This window comes from Plectropomus leopardus, chromosome 11, assembly GCF_026936395.1.
Source record: "Plectropomus leopardus strain MGB_pleo_1.0 chromosome 11, ASM2693639v1, whole genome shotgun sequence".
NCBI classification, from domain to species: Eukaryota; Metazoa; Chordata; class Actinopteri; order Perciformes; family Serranidae; genus Plectropomus; species Plectropomus leopardus.
This window is the reverse complement of record NC_142186.1, coordinates 14,844,202-14,861,700: the sequence shown is the minus strand read 5'-3', so window position 1 is coordinate 14,861,700 and position 17,499 is coordinate 14,844,202. Positions and strand designations below refer to the sequence as shown.

Below are 17,499 nucleotides of genomic sequence, written 5' to 3'. Positions count from 1 at the left end.
TGGTACACCTTCATTGACTGTCCCTCTGCTTCATCTGTCATATTTAACCACATTTTATCTCCTCTAACCATCAACTTGATCTGGTTTTACACACACCTGCATCATTCCTTTCTCTCTCTACTTTTTACGTGTTTATGAAGATGTTCTTTTGACAGTTTTCTGTCAATCACTTCTTATGCAGTTCTTCCCCTTCCCTTTTTTTCTCAGCTGCATCTCCTAGAGGCCCCTGGTATAGTACATTAACAGCTTTCATTTAGTTTAGTTTGTCTACAGTCAGATCCCATAGGCCCAGAGTTAGCTGCTGTTTTATTTATACTGTTTGTATTATGACAGTTGTTTTAGTAAACTTTGCCAGTACATTTATTCGCAGAGGAGAAGCTGCATTCTCCATCAGAGTATGTTCTTTCCACATTTATTCAGTCTGGGCTGTCAGTCAGCGATGGAGATATATCTCCTGCTGTTAGAAAAATAAACAAATATGGAAAAATGAATAAAACATTTCACAAATAAACATATGTTAGTAGATATATAAGATAGGAGAATAGCCATTGTGGAATTAAAACTGGGACAGTGACCAGCCCAGAGATTGCATTGTTATATAAGTAGGAGAAGTTTTTGGAAGTGGAAAATATGTGAAGTGAAAGATTAAATGCATTTGGTCTCTCTCTCCCTCTCTGTCACTTAATCACACTCACACACTCATGGACACACCAGCTCACATCTTAATTACTGAGGCTTGATGGGTACTTAACCTTGCCCCTTGCTGCTTATGCTAATGCAGAAAGGTCAGGAGTGTGCTGATTGGCTGGCTCACTGTCAACTCAGCCAGAAAACTGTCGGAGTGCAGATGAGGGTATGAGAGAGGAGAGGAGACCGGGGAGCAAGGACGGGGGAAATATAGGAGAGGGAAAAGGAGAGAAAGGGTATGGAAAGTTGGTATGGAACGAAAACAAATCTGTTATAAATCTGTTATGCCAGATTAAATCTTAATGCACTTTTTATTTCTTCTTTAGAACACAAAAAAGACATTAAACACATTTTCTTAACAGAATGGGTCATAGATAATGGGTCATTGTGTTAAGCATACATCTCAGTTACCCAACCATCCTCTCCCTACTCTTACCAGTATGACCTCATCCTTTAAGCAACATGTTTGTAAAGGAGCATATGGCTCGCTCTGTGTGTATGTGTGTAATGAGCTCATCCTCTTTCCCCCCTATGTAGTTATCTGTATAGAGCTGAGGGTGTTTAGCAGCAGGGAGAGTCATTGAGAGGACACACACACACACAGAGAGTTCACAGCTGCGAGGCTGTTTTGAATGTTACTCCACCTGATAAAAATGTGTGCTTCATCAGATGAGGTTCCAGGTCTTTGTGCCTTGAATGTTTATTCTGGTTTCCAGACAGCTTCAAAAAACCTTCATTGGGCGGCTCGCTAAAAGTCGAAGATTTGAATCATCTGTTGGAGATCCCTCATATGACTGAGATACTTCAGGTCAAGCAGTCAATAATCCCCCACCCCCCACCCCCAAATTGAGCTGCAGAGTTAGCGCTCCTCACCTCTTTGGTAAAAGAAGCTGCAGACCCAGACCCGGGGTGAGGAGGCCGCTCAGAGGAAATGAGGCTTTGCATGCTCAGGCTCTGATATGAAATTATCGTCTCCCTGCATTGGTTAATTTACAGCTCACAGCAACTAAATACGATACAGTCGCTGGCTTTTGCTTGATATCTAGTGTCAGAATAAGATGTTGCTTGTGATCCATCATTAGTGTTTTTAGCACACATCAGCTCCAAAAGCCTAAAAACTTGGCTATTTTACAATATCATGGGTGGCAGTAGCTCAGTCCTTAGGAACTTGGCTCGGGAACTGGAGGGTCGCTGCTTTGATTCCATGTACCGATTAAGTATGGAGTATGGATTGGAAACTGTACAGGTGCCAGTTTGCTTCCTGGGCACTGCTGAGGTGCCCTTGAGCAAGGCACTGAACCTCCAATTGGTCAGGCTGCCAGTCCATGGTCAGCCCCCTCACTCTGACGTCTCTCCATTTAATGCATGTTTGGTCCTGTTTGTGCATGTGTGCATTTTGGGCCTGTGTGTATTAGACAGCAGAGTGAAAAAAATTGAATTTCTCCTCAGGATTAATAAAGTGTGTCTTCGTTTTCATCTATTTCTTCTGTGTCTTCCTATTACCTGAACTTCACTGTCACCACTCTCAATGGAAATAAAGAACCAATAGTCAAATATTTGTAGTGAACAGCCAAATCTGACTCAACTGATATAATTATTAGGTAAAGCAACGCATATTAGGTGTTTCTACTCTGTTAGTGGTTATCATAAATGATGACTAAAGAGATGGAACATAAAGTACATAAAGAACAGCACAGTTTCCTTAACTGAAAACATCAGGCACTGTGATCACAGTGACAGAATAAATCAGGATTAGTGTATCAAAAATTTGCTTCCTATTGTTTCTGTAGCACACAACTTTCTATATATAAAATACATTTATTTATATATTTATTTACATTTCATAGCATGCACATAAACATCTTTTTTGGGGAATGTGAAATATTTGTGGCAGTTGTGAGAACATTAGCGTGCCTCATTTATGTAATGATGTCACAACATTTCGGTTGCTGTTGTGAATGGTGCTATACAAGACTGCCATAATCCACGAAAGAAGGGCCTCTCTTTCACTTCAACTTTTGTTGCGAGAAAGTTGAAGAGGCCCTTATATAGGTCATGCACTGTGGTACGTCTTAATGCCTAGAGTTATTTTAATGTCATATTTATAGCAACGGGCTTCTCCAAGTCAATCTGATCAATTCAGTTGGACATTTAGTCTGGTCTCATTTGACTGATTCACTGTGTCCACTCAGCTGTTAAAAACCAGTATGTACAGCACTTCCTCCTTGCCATACATGCATACCACAGAGGTCATACATGTATGCATGGGCTACTGTATGCCTCTGCCATGGCCTCCGTGACCATTTATATGTGTATGTGCAGTATGTTCAGAGCATGTGGGTGTTCGGACCCTGTGTGTGGGTGTGTGTGTGTGTGTGTGTGTGTGTGTGTGTGTGTGTGTGTGTGTGTGGTCTCGAGGCTATGGAGAGCAGTAACACAGAGTTGACAGGGGGCTGTAGAGATTTAGGGCAAGGTGCCAAGGAAGCCAAGGAAACATGCATGTGCACACAGACACACATAGACACAAACACACATACACCTCGTCCGCTGATCTCAGGGGGCATCTGCTCTGGTCCGGGTCACTGGCAGCGAGCGCTCGATCGGGCTCAAAAGTATCACCACGGCAACTGCATCGCATAATCCCATTCCATCTCATCCCATCCAGAAACTGTGTGCGACGTGATTGGCCTGTTCCCCCTGGGGCGCCGAGGCGACGGCTCAGGCGCTGTCTGCTTACTCGCTGTGTCAGCTATGGCTCTGAGTCTGTGGGCGGGGAGCGAGTAGCGCATTAAAGGAACGTTTGGCGCATTTTGGCAAGAGACAGTGTGAATTATGCAGACGCACCCCTACTGTGAGTGTGTGTTTCTGTGTGCAGTGCTGCCAGTGTGAGTCCTCCATGAGGAACAGTTTGGGTAGAATAAGCCACTCTAAGCTGACAATATCCCTTTTTTTGGTCTTCCTCTGTCTCACTTTACCTAGTCTTTAAAGTTTACATCCATTGACATTTTATTTAGGAGCAATATATCGATAGTATTTCGACATTGTGTCATGAGATTAGATATTGTCTTTGATTTTGGATACTGTAGTTATTAACTTTTCCTGTTTTTTAAGGCAGCTAGAGTAAAGTGATGTAATATTCTGAAGTTAGTCATTACATTGACATTACTGGTGATGATCAAACCTTTAGACCCTACAATATCCTCACAATATCAATATCAAGGTATTTGGTCAAAAATATTGTAGTATTCAGTGTTCTCTATATTCCCTCAGCCATACTGTATTATTCACTAGTATCATCATTTTCTACTTTCACATCTCCCCTGCCTCAGTCTGTTTTCAAAGTGTGTTTATACACCAGAAAAGACAGTCACAATGGAATGAATATCATTTGTTACCTTCTACAATAAAGGTAAAAGGTCAGGGGATAAAACCGATGAATTTACATGCACAGTAAAAATATGCATTTCTGAAGATCAATAGAAGCGCTGTTTCTCTGAATGTGCTTTTTTAACAGTTTTGTCTGTGGTGATGAGGCATCGTATCCAACAAGCTTTCTTCTCTCTTCGTGTTTCATGTTTTTTGGCATCTTAAGTGATTTGTTGTTACCTGCTCAACACTTGTACACCAATACAGAGGTAGATTGAGAAGTAAAGATGAGAAGAGTCACTAAAATAACCCTGAATAATACAAACAACTCTGAATAATCAAAATATTCATTTAAAAAACACTTCTTTTTAGCCTCATCTCCTAGCTTTCATCTGTCCCTCCCTTCCTCATTCACATGACAGTGTAAGCTTGCTTTGAATTGAGCTGTCTACCTTCACTTCACTCGCTCTCTCTCCTCTTTGCTCTCTTATACACACCCCTCCACCTCCATCACCATCTCTTTGTTTTGCTGAAGAATACAAACAAAGTCTGAATTAAAATACAACTGACAGTTTGCATCCAGTTTCATTGCTCCTCCTCCTCTCTCCTCCTCCCACAATTCCTCCCTTACTTACATGTACCCCCCCCCATCCCTCCCTTTCTCTCTTGCTCCAGCTGTCAGGAGGCTTCATTATTAAAGATTCATAGCTGAGTCTGGGCAGCTCTTCCAAAAGCTTTTGTCAGACAGACCGAGTGTCTCAAATCTCACTGCCACTAACTGGAGGTGACATAAAGACTCGCACGGATCTACGTGCACACAGGCACACAAAGTCGAACACACACTTACACACTCTCCCATTGCGGTTTGCTACACTATCTTACTGTCTGTCCAGCCCGTTTTTAATACAAATCATCTCGAAAAGTGGATTCTTAGTGCTGCTGCTTTTCATTTGTTATTGTAAAATACCTTATCAGTGCTTATTTTTTTGCCAATGACCACTTCACGCCAGTGAAGTTTTCATGAATGTTGTAAATATTTGACACTCACCATGGTGTTATTTATCTGAAGTTTTGCCATGGTTGTGTTTTTTGTCATTAGAGGTTGTAGTGACCTGCTTTATCAGAAAAACAATGCTGCAGCTGTTTTCTGTCATGTTTCGCTAATTGTTTTGTCAGAGAAGGGTTGCACTGTTTCACCATCATACTTGCAAATCTTCTTTCACTCTCTCTCTCCCCCTTTCACATGCACACATGAGCACACATGTATTTCACAATGATTGAACATGTATTAATAACACCATGTACAGCGCAGCAGATCTTTGTGCAAAACACATTTTAATTTTGATTAGTTAATTTAATCAATTAATCATAACTTTGTTTTGGGTGTGACATGAATTCAATTAGTCAGAGTGTCATCCTATATTCCCTTTAAGCAGGTGCGCTTGCCGTATTACTATTTAAATCGGGGGTTCTGCAAATTGGAGAAGTGTCTGAGTTTCTCCTGAGAGTAATGCAGTTAGAGAAGTTATGTCACTTTAACAAAATACTATGAGACATTTAAGCAGCAAAACTAAAACATGTTGTGATAAACTTGACAAAGGAAACAGAACTAAATATTTAGCTTCAATAAACAATCACAGTTATGCTGCTCATTTAGGTAAATGTGCAAAGTGTCTCTCTTACTGGGGACACATTGCCTGACAAAAAATGACGCATAAAGGACCATTGAGATTTCAGAACAGCTGACCTATGATTCAGAAAAAAATAATAAAATGTTTAACTGATGCAATTATTGTGTATTTTAATCCAAAGAACAAACAGAGGTCGGCCTTTTAATCGCTGGAAAATTCAGCGCCATTGACTTAAAATGTGTTTTTTGTTGGTCAGTTGCTTTCTGCTGGCCCAGGATAGGGCCCATAGCTATGATAGCTGTGATCACCCATCTGTGGACTTGGACAGTTGTTGTTATGCTCATACACCCACCAAATACACCAACCAGCTCTTTTGTAAATTCTGCTGTCACTTGCAGATTTCTCTTTGTTTATTGTATTTAAATATGACATGACACAATGCTAATTAAGTTGGTTGACATCAGTTGTGACTTTATATCAGATACTATACCCACTCGGAAAAAAGGTTTGCAGTTACAATTGCCCATCTGTAAGAGTTCTCCTTGGCAAGCTTAGAACATCACACAACAACATAGAGCAAAACACTAAAGCAAAATGTACTCAATTCCAGAGTTTGGGCTGATGGATAAGACCTTGTTTGTTGATCAAAGCTGCCACCTATTATTCATGAGACTGTGATATTAAGGACAACCATTTATATAGCCTAGATTTGATGGGGGATCAACACAAAAGTAATCTCAGTTGTACATCATAACAGAATTAATGGTTTTCATATTCAAAAATTAGAAAAAAATCCTGCCATACCTCTGTTTGATATATAGGACACAACAAACTGAATATTCACAGTGGGAATTACCTTGAGTAAATTCTTCTCATGGACATTTCAGATGGGAATAGCTTACATACCTCCAGGGAAAACAAAAAACACTTCTCTCTGTGATAGGGAACTTTCACAGGAGTGTAACATGGTGTTTCTTTGTGACACACACACCATTACTGACATAGAAGTAGCTTCTATTTGATGTGCAGCCAACTGGCCTTGTGCCTCGTGAAACTGTGAACAGTGCACTTTAGAGTAATGTTTTTTGGCTAATTTCCTCTTAATACAGATAATAGTTGTTAGGTATTTTTTGTATTTGATGCTGGATGCAGACAAGCTCTGTATTGAAGGCCATTGATTAATGTGTGTGTCTGTACCTGTGTATGTGCTTTTCAGCCCTGCCAGGCTGTTATATCCTCATTAATGGCTTAGGAAAACAGATTTTCAAGTACCTTTTGAGTGTTTATCTCTGAAGAGCAAGTTTCATTTTGAAAAGTTTCTAGCTTTACTGTCATTGAATGTTGCAAATGAAATGTGTCAGCTTTAGCGATGTTATACTGAAGTTTTTATTTTACATGCACATTTCTGCATGACAGCCTTTGAGCAGCAGTGTGCTGTTCTGGTACCGACATCTTTTTTTTCCGTTGGTTAAATCTTAAACATTACAACATTATATTGTGCAAACTCTGCCATATTACATGCTAATGTTATTTTTTTTCTTTTATCTTTTTCTTTGTACAGAAAAGCCCAGGAACAGCAGAAAAAGGTGGTAGTAGCAGGTTGCGTTCCCCAGGCTCAGCCACGGATGGACTACCTCAAAGGACTCAGCATCATTGGGGTATGTGTGCATAATTTACATATATGACAAAGGGTACTCTGATTAATAAAGTGATGTGTACATCATATAACCTATGTCTATGTATGTCTTAATTTGTGTCTAATGGACAACCTTTAAGGAGTATTGAGAGACAGACAGAGATACAGACAGTTTGACCTGCCAATCACCTGGCTGCCAACTTGCTGTATCTGTTCTATTCTGGCTTCCCCCGCTGCTTGGTTGATCAATAGACCTCCCAGGGAGACACGACATAGACTACTAAGATGAACATGGTGGGAAGTAGAAAAGAAGGAAGAAATCATGATTGAAGGAAGGGGAAAAACAGGAGGGCAGGAGGAGGAAGGAAAAAAGGGCCCTAACATAATTTAAAAATAAGACAGAAGGAGGACAGAGGTAAGAAAATGACTGGAAAAACAACATAACGGTGACAGCATGGACTCCCGTTTAACCATCTGCATACGACCTGTTGATTGTCGTTTTAGTTGACTGATAAGAGTTTAGACCCCAAAATGACCTGTGTCTGTAGCAAATCATTTACGTTAGTACTTCATGTAAACAATGTTTTAAAGACAGCTGAGGAGACTGAAATGGATTAACAAGGATACAGTCAAGTGTTACTGGTTTCTGTTATACATTATTCTGCCCCAGTGTGTTATGACTCCTCACTGGTGATAGCTGTGGTCGGCGGTATAATGTTTTCAGTTTGTCCGTTCATATGTCTGCATGTTTGTCCCATTTTTATGAATGCAATATCATAAGAATGCCATGAGGGAATTTTGCACAAACATCAATTTGTACTCAACAATGAATGATTAGAGTTTGATAGTCAAAGGCCAAGGTCACCGTGACCTTGTGTCCGTCTCATTCTTGAGAACACCTTGAAGTAATTTCCTCAGATTTGGCACAAAGGTCCACTTTTACTAAAGGACAAGCTGATTAGAATTTGGTGGTCAAAGTCAAGGTCTTTTTGAGCTCACAGACAAGTTTTTAGCCATAACTCAAGAATTCATCATCTCAATATGAAAAGCTTCTGTTTTCCATTATTCAGCATCATAACTCAGAAACAGAGGGGAAGAGATTTGGTCAAATACTAAATTGGTGACAGTAATCATGGGTGTTAACCTTGAAACTGTGCTGACCATATAGATCTGTGCTGCAGGGGGTTAGATGTGTAAGAAGCATTTAGAGACATTTTAGAATATGCAGCTCCTTTGCAGCAACATATGAAGCATTGTCACTAGTCATGGCTACATGTGAGTCCGTACACACATGGATGTAAACACGAACTGTCTGCTTACATCCATACAGTCTGCTTTAACAAAAGAAAAGAAAGTTTGATTGTTTTGCATTGCCGTCCTTAAACCGTTACATGTCCACTCATAACCCTGTGGTGCAGTTATGAATTGATTGTATAGCAAACTGTGAAATGGAATAGTTATTTAATTTTCTGTCTTTCACATCAATAATCACAGGAGGAAACAAAAAAGATACGTCAAGGTTATCACTATATAAAAATGAGTGTCCTCATTAAATCATTAATGATGTTTGTAATTAGTAATTGTGTATTTCTATCTGCTGCTTTATTCCTGGATCCTTCAAAATCCTCTCGAGCCTGAGGTCTAATACTTTCAAATTTTTCTGACAGCTTTGCTGTGGGTGAATGTTAAGTAAATGTTAAATTTCATTGCGGTCTTGCAAGTAGTTGTGCAAACAAAATAACACTCAAGCAAAAACAATGTGTAGGTTTCAAATATGTCTTGTATTTGAGAAAACATGTTTGTACCAAACACAAAAAAAATGTTTAGGACAGCTCCAGAATTTCTGCATGTGTAAGAAGCATACGTTTGATCAGTTTAGATGTATTATATGTGCATGCAGTCTTTTGTTCACTCAGTGCACACAGAAAACTCAGCTTTTCCCTTTAAATCACCACACAAAACCTTGATCTTAATTTCACATAATGCTGACGTTATTTGTTTGCGTAAAAGGCAAACTGCCCTGTTGAAATGGCGATAAATCAAATGGTCCAATAGCCAATGTTGATTACTGCCACTGTCTTAAATATAATGGGCAGGGGGGTGTCTCAAATGTTATGTTAAATATCCTTTACCATAAATAATGTAATTCCATTTAAGTGAACATGCCACCGTGTAACATAATTACATTCAAATCAAGTGGCATGTATGTGTAATATAATTACATTCAGATAAACAGGCTCGTATATGTAATAGCCTTCAGGGCGAGGCAGAAACATCTGGAAGTTTACCACTGTCGGTCCTTTCATTGTTATGAGTAGATTGAATTAAGCATTGAAACACATGCACACACATACACATGGAAACACACTGACAGATGCATGCATGAACAGGCACACCCGGTACCAAACACAGACGGAGCTATATGAGTATGCACACATTCCCCCTTGTGTATCCCTGGTAGTTACAATCAACGACACAGTGATGGTGACAGTTGGTGGGTTATGGAAATTGGATGCAAATAACCAGTTGTGAATTTGTATATAGTGATTGCACTAACGGCTAGATAAGGGGTGTAGTTAAAAAAGAGTGCTTCTTGTTGAATTTAGCCAGATTAATTGACTTGTGTGTCAGCTTTTGTGTGCGTTTCTGTTGTGCTTTTCTGTCTGATGCTGTGAAATGAATGACAGTGTATTGTGGGTAGGGTACACAGTCAGTCACGCAAGACTACAGTGTTACACGTCTCTGGACTGGACATGTCACATCCTGTATCTGAGGCACATCACACACGTGCGCACACACGGTGCTGGCTAGGTAATCAGAGCCTTACAGTGGGGAAGCAATGTTGTAAACATGAAAAGCATGCACATCAGTCTTCTCAGCATGTATGTGTGGCTTGGGTGTGGGGTACATAAGTGACTATTTTGTGCCCAGTTTATGTTCTTTATAAAAGCCAAATTACTCACAAATTTTATGTACCTCACATTACTTATTGTGCAAGTGTGCAGTGTTACATAAACTGACAGGTAACTTAAAAAAAGCCTTGGTTACACTGATTCACTGGATTTTGTAGAACTGAAATACTTAAAATATTTTGCCTTCCCTTTTATATTACTTTTTTTTTTTTTTTAATTTATTCCATAAGCCAAAAATGTGTCTTACCCATAGTTTTTCTTAGGTCAGCTAAGCTGTTAAAACCTTCCTAACTACACCTGCTTTCGTCTTTGTAAACCTGTGTGTATATAAGTCATATGTGTGCTTAATGAGTAGAGTTCTGTCTGCTCAATACACGCAGGACTAGAGTTATAACTAATCATTATTTTCCTCATCCATTGTTTTCCATATTAATCAATTCACTGCTTTGTCAAAAAAACGTCAGAAAATAGTGAAACATGCTAATGTAATTTCCCAGAGTATGAGGTGACATCAGCATGTCCACCGTGTCTGTGCCTTTTTATTTTGAAAGGACAACAGCCAATGGAGAAACAGTAATTTCACACCATCAGTCACACTGACCGATGGTGCAGCTTCATCACTCAGTCACTTACTCGCTCACTCACTCACAGTTTCTCATTTATTGGGCTGACCTCGCATGCTGCTGTCTAGCCAAAAATTTAATTGATTATTAAGTTATCCAAATGGTTGCCAGTTAATTTTCTGTCCATCGAGTGATCTGTTAATTGACGAATAACTTTATACAGGATGCAATATCACGTTTCAGCAAACACTCCACTTGTGAATATAGTTTATTCATATTTTTCCATAGATCAGCATAGATCAACTGAAAATATAGATGCTTTTTTCATCACATTTGTTTCTTATTAAAAAATATTCCAAGTGTATTAAGCAGGACTCAACAGGAACCATAATTGAAAAGTCAGATCTGAATTAAGCACTAAAATGTGAACAATACCCGACCCTTACTGTGAGTAGAGACTCCCGCTGCTGCTCTGAATGAACCCAGATTGCCTGACCATTAGAAGAAAATATGATTTTACCTTCAGTGGGTAACATGCATATAACTGCTGCCTACACAGCACAGTGTGCGTCTGTGTGAGTGTTAGAAAGAAGGGTTATTCTGGATAATGGGCCTGGAGGCATTGAGAGCGGGTGCTAAGGGTGAGAGCATAGACCTCTAAGAAAAGAGAAAGTGAGTGGATTAGAGGTGCAAGGGATGCTGGTGGGAATCAAAGGAGAAATAATGGCAGAGAAATTATTTTTTGTCCTCTCCTACTCCATCGCTCCAAACCCCCCTCTCTTACTTTTCTTCTTCCTTTCTCCACATTATCAGTAAAGGGATGGTAGATTTTTTAAAATCAGATTTGTTCTCAGTGGAATATAATACCACCAGTTTTTTTTCTACATAAATTGGTGGTGTTTCAGAGTCCCCCTTTGACACAGCTGCAGGGTTTTCTCCATGGGAGGATAAAGAAGGAGAATAACTCTTGCCTGGTCACACGATGATTTAGTTTTAGTCATTCTCCAACAATCTAAGGATGTGCCATTGGTTTATTTTTACCTGTATGCTCATTTGTCTGTTTCTGCCTCTTGGTTCTCATCCATCTAATCCCACCGCCACACTGTGTCTCTGTCAATACATCATATAAGTGGTGTTGCAGCTACATGGATTCCTAGTGGCATTCAGGAAATCTGTATCGCTTTATCCTGTCTGGAGAAAACTCTGTGTGATAGGATCTGTTTGTACTTATTAGTCTGTGTGCATACTGCATATTATCTTTGTGTATATTTACATGCCCTCTTTGTGTAAATGTGGATCAGTGTATGTGTGTTTGTGGGTTGTCGATATCAGGCTTTTGTTTGACTGTGTGGACTTGGTTTGTCAGCATCAATAAAGTTTTCCCATGTGTGTCTGTCTGTGTTTCAGGTCCAACAGATTGATCGAGTGGTGGAAGTAGTGGACGAGGCCGTTAAAGGTATTTTAAAACGCACGTATGCGTGCGCACGCACGCACGCACGCACGCACGCACGCACGCACGCACACACACACACACACACACACACACACAGGCACTCATTGTGTGAGTAAGCAGAAATGCATTGATCAGCAAATGAGTGAATGAATATGAGTCCTTCCATGGTATGAACAGGAAATGTATGAATGATTTTCAGTAAAGTAGTCAGTCCTGTTATTGACAGAATGTAAAGACTAAGAATGAATTTATCACTTCCCTGTAGATAAGCACATGAGCAAAAAATAATGGCCTTGTATCTACTTTCTCACAATTAGAGTTTTAAAACATTTGACTTTGTGTAATTGTTTTCAAGAATAAAATACCAGCCAGAGTTTTATTACAAGATATAATGTTCAAAGTTCAGTGATCTACAGGAGTGTGTTCTTTGTGTTTAAAATGAAGTGATTAAAAGTAGGGGTGGAAAAAATGCATTGAGCATTCATCTGAGATTAAACTTGATTCATATTATAAAACGGACCTCTGCTGGCACTAGATGTCAATATGATTGCAGAAAGACTTTGGACTCTTATGTTGGATAGACAGAAAGTTTGGGTTGGAATAAAATTGGGTTGACAGTATTTTTGACAGGTTTTGCTTTCTTAACAGCACAACTTAAAACCAACAAAATATCTACGTTGCAGTATTTTACGTCAAATGGACATTGGCATTAGACGCTTTTAATGTTAGTCACGCAACATTACAACATAAATTCAAACAAATATCAATGTCTGATGATGTTGATGGCCAGCTGGGATGTTGAAAAACGTTTCCTTTGGGGACATCATTTGCAGTTAAAAAAATGTCATAAATAGCAATAAATTACAATATGTTACTCAGCATTTCACAAATATTGTTTTTGTGACTAAAGTATCATGATTTTGTAATATGGGGTTTCTTGTGGTTCCCAACCCCCTAGTTTAAAGGATGGTAACAAAGTGTTTTCAAAACTTTCTTTTGATTACATTGCTCAGTAAGATTATCGCTTTAGATTGCCGGAGTGTATTTTAAAGAGAAGTAATCAGTGTTGCTTTCAGATCTGTCTCGCTGTCTGAGTAGCTTGTTAAGCAGTCTTCTCTGTCTGAGAAGCTCACTGACGGCAAGACAGACTCACATGGCAGTGATTAGGTCATCCATTTAAACTGTTAGTGAACCACCGCACTTAACTGTTTAATGAAGGTCAGGCAGAGTTTACAGTGTGAGAGTGTCCAGTCAAGCTCACATACACCCCCAGCTGTTCTCTAATAAAGAACAGATTGAGTTTACACTCTGTGTGTGTGTGTGTGTGTGTGTGTGTGCGCGCGTGCGTGTGTGCGTGTGTGCGTGCGTGTGTGCGTGCGTGCGTGCATGTGTGCGTGCGTGCGTGCGTGTGCATGAGTTACTAGCTTGCACTGCAGGCCTCACTCTAATGAAGGACAGCTGAACTGAGGCTTAATTTTACAATGTGTCATCAACCCTAAATCGTCTGGCTACACACACACACACACACACACACACACACACACACACACACACACACAAACACATACACCCTCACATTCACACATGTACACTGTGACTTTCATTCCCCCTTTCTTCTTTATGATTTGCTCATTCTTTTCTTTTTCTTCCCTTTCCGTCCTCCTCCTGTTCCTCGGCATCTTTTGATCTCTTTCCCTCCTTTTCTTCTTCCTCCGTCTGCCTCCTTGCTGCCCTGTTTCTTCCCCTTCTGCCCTCCTTCCCTTCCCTTTTCCTCCCTCCTTCGCCCCCACCATAGAAACTAATTTCCCCAGTATCATTACAGTTCTTTATGACCTCGTATAAACTGAGAGCTGTTATTTCAGCTCGGAGGCCTGGGCGTAAACCTTTAAGCTCGGGGATTTGCCTTTCGTAATGGCTACTAAAATACTTACTTCAATGAACTGCTAATAGACGCAGTTCGTTGCTGCACCAAAATTGCTTGCAGGTCTGTTTTCCACATGACAAGAGTACTGGTATGCTTTTATGAGCTTGTTTCTTGAGGTGTGAGACTATGTATTCAGTTTGGTTTAAAAGCACCTAAATGATCACTCCATGAGGATACTGTAGAAGTGCTTTTAATCATAGTGCATGTACCTAACATAAAGATCGAGTTACTACCTGTTGTAAACGGCAGAGCATTTTTATACTTACGTTATCTCAGGTTGCTGAGCATGCACACAATACTTAACATTTATACAGTCAAACACATTACAGCTACTGCTTGCCAGTGTGAAGCAGAGTCAGTGATTTGGTGGGTAGTGTTGTTATTGTGCTCACAAGCTTGCATATCCAAATCAATAGTTTTTTTAGCAGTGCCAGATGTTGATTTTGTTGCTAACAACAAACACCGCTTTGGCTTCATTTTGTATTCCAAGCCCACTGGCAGATCTATAAAAAATTAATTAATGACACCCATGGATGCACATTTTTGCAAGGGTACCTAGACAGATTTAATGTCTCTTAGTGATGCTCAACAAACAAAAACACAAGCAGTGTAGGTTATTTGGAAAGTAAAATACAGGGAAATAATGTTTACATTTATTAGTCAATAAGAAAAGTATATACAGAAGCCCATGCTAGGGCTACAAAATATGTTTTATTCAGGTTTTTGCTTTTAAAGCAACACAGACTTCCACTGATGTCTGATCTTTGCACCATTAATAAATAACTGCTGTACCTCTTCTTTTATAGGGCTGTTTTGATGTCTTTGTTTCTTTATTGGCCTCCTAATATTGATCTTCTCTCACCGAGATGATAACCCCGGATGATACCATTTCACCTGATATTCTTTTATCTTTTAGAAATGGTTGAGATTTAGTGTGTGCATGTGACACAGAAACGGGGGCAGGAAAGGTTAGACAGGCTAATGTATCTACTTAGCTACAGATCAGAGGGTATACCGCATCCATATAACCTCCCGATCTTATTTCAGCAGGATAAACAACAACTGTTTGCATGTATCAGTGCTGAACAAATAAAGCAGGAGTTTTAAATGCATGGATGAATAGAGAGACGGTTAGACAGGAGTAAGAGGAAATGAAGAGCAGGTACAAAGTGACAAATTGATGCATTCATATATATTTTAAGTCATCTGAAGGTATTTGCAACATTGTCTTTTCATGCTGGGTGACCTCCCTTCTGGAAGTGACAAAGCTTGTCATTTTCAAGCATCAAAGCCTTGTGTATTGCTTTTTTAAAGGAAGTGCTCTTTTGAAATGTTTGCATTAAGGCACAGCAGAGAATTGTTAATATCTGATGTGAGATATTTCCCATCCAAATTGATTCAACTGACATTTGGCAAGGAAGTAAACAGCACCTTCAAGGACAGTCGTACATATCTAATAACCTGTTATATCGAGGAGATAAATGACAAGCATTACCCCCCTCCTGTCCTCCGCTTCTGCTGCCTTTGTCCCTTCATTCCAGTGTGGCCCCATCCCCCGATCCTGCCTGCTGCTTTACAATCAAACCCGGGAGCACAATAAGACCCCACCACTTATGAGACATCAGACACAGGTCAACAGGTCAATCTTTTAGCTCCCTGCCCCTCTGATCCTACCATCCATCTGGCTATCCTGTACATCTCTCATCTGTGATGTATTTCTTTTCTATCATCATCCAACCATCCATCCATCTATCCTTTCCTTTCCTTCCCTCCTTTTCTTTAGCATGTTATAATGGGTCGTTACGAGTGGAGAGAAGGATTTATGTCGGTTTGTATTTATGAAGGATAGACAAGAACAAAGGAGAGAGAGGTTTTGAAAAAAAACAGGAGGCAAAAGAGTAGGGCAGTCAGTAACTAGAAAATGCGGTATAGGTTGATGTGTGTCTCTGTGTCTATGCAGGGTTGCCCATCACAGCCGTTGGCCTCTCTAAACTCTGTAATTGAGATGACAAACAGGGCCGCAGTCTTAGGTTTTCTTCAGCAACTCAAGTTAGCCATTTTATCTATAGCTTCCCATTCATGGTCCCCCAGGCCCTGAAATTGAATTTGGCTTTGGGTACACTCCTGGAGTGATTCCATGCTGGAAGTGAGATTATTTCGTGAGCTTTGGGTGACAGTCACGTTGACAGAGGTCCTGTGAAGTTTTAGAGGCAAAGAAAGAATATTTGGAGAATGGCAATTTCCAGCTTTTATAAGGAGGGACAATCTCATAATTTGGAAAAACATCTGGAAATTCAGCACCACACTGGTAATTACTTTCTCCTGACAAGTCTGCATATGCAATTGGGTCTTGGTAACTGTATTTTCCCTCAGCTAAAACCAACAGAAACAAATGTATAATGTCAACAATCTGGAAAAAGTTGGAATTTCAAAACAGAATTTACCGCAATTCTTCCCAGGCCTGAGCTAAAGCTGAATAACTGACCGTCATGCCTGTTTTATTTTTATCCAGTGAGGCTGCACATTACCAAAATGTGAAGGTCCATTGTTAAACCTCAACATGCAAGCCATTATGGTTAGGCTGGTACTCTGATAGCCTGCCACTTTCTGCTCTTGAAAGATTAGTGTAATGTTATTTCATTTTTTTTTTTCAGAGTGATTGATACAGCACTTGTTAGATTGTGCAGCATTGTTATTTTCACAGCAGACAGATTAGGTTCACATGCCCTTATTATTTGGTGTTGTATTTAGTTCTGAAAAAGACTATTCGATGTTTTCATGATATTTTTTCATTCAGTGCTTTATTTTGATAAAGTGATCAGTATACTCAAGGTTCAAACAAAAGGCAGCTAATTTCTAATGCTTTTTAAAAGGAAATGCAGTTGAAAGCGTTTTAGCTTTCAGCCTTACAGTCAAGAAGAAAAAGTGTTTATAGACCTTTTCATCTAGTATACGTCTTTCAGCCATCATCATTAATGTTCCTTTGACTTTCGTCTCACCCGTAAAATACTTTTGTTGAGTGAACTTTTCACCGAATGTTTAAAGCAGCCGTAAGCAAGTGGAAAGTGAAACTCAGATGTGAAAGTAAGAATTAATGTATAGATGAAGTGATCGAGCAGATTACAGAGGGAAGAATATAAGAGCAAGCATGAATTTTAAATCTGTGTCGTATAACTAAAGGTGGAGACACGGATAGCTAGCCAACAGAAAGCATGGCTGACCGTGCTTTAAGTCCCAGCTGTTCCACAAGGGAAGTTTTCTAATTTGCTCACTTGTACTGGGATATTACGACCAGTCACGCCTCACCGATTGGCTCTTTGTCCTCCT

General features: G+C 39.7%; 1 protein-coding gene across 4 annotated transcripts in view; it reads left to right on the top strand.

Moving 5' to 3' along the window:
- Positions 1-17,499, top strand: part of cdkal1 (CDK5 regulatory subunit associated protein 1-like 1) — a 306,706-nt gene that overhangs the window by 76,030 nt on the left and 213,177 nt on the right. For all 4 annotated transcript variants that reach the window (XM_088084047.1, XM_088084048.1, XM_042489706.2 and 1 more), the window contains exons 5-6: positions 7,246-7,342; positions 12,203-12,251. In XM_088084047.1, the coding sequence (XP_087940173.1) occupies positions 7,246-7,342; positions 12,203-12,251 (146 nt within the window). The remainder of the gene's footprint in view (positions 1-7,245; positions 7,343-12,202; positions 12,252-17,499) is intronic.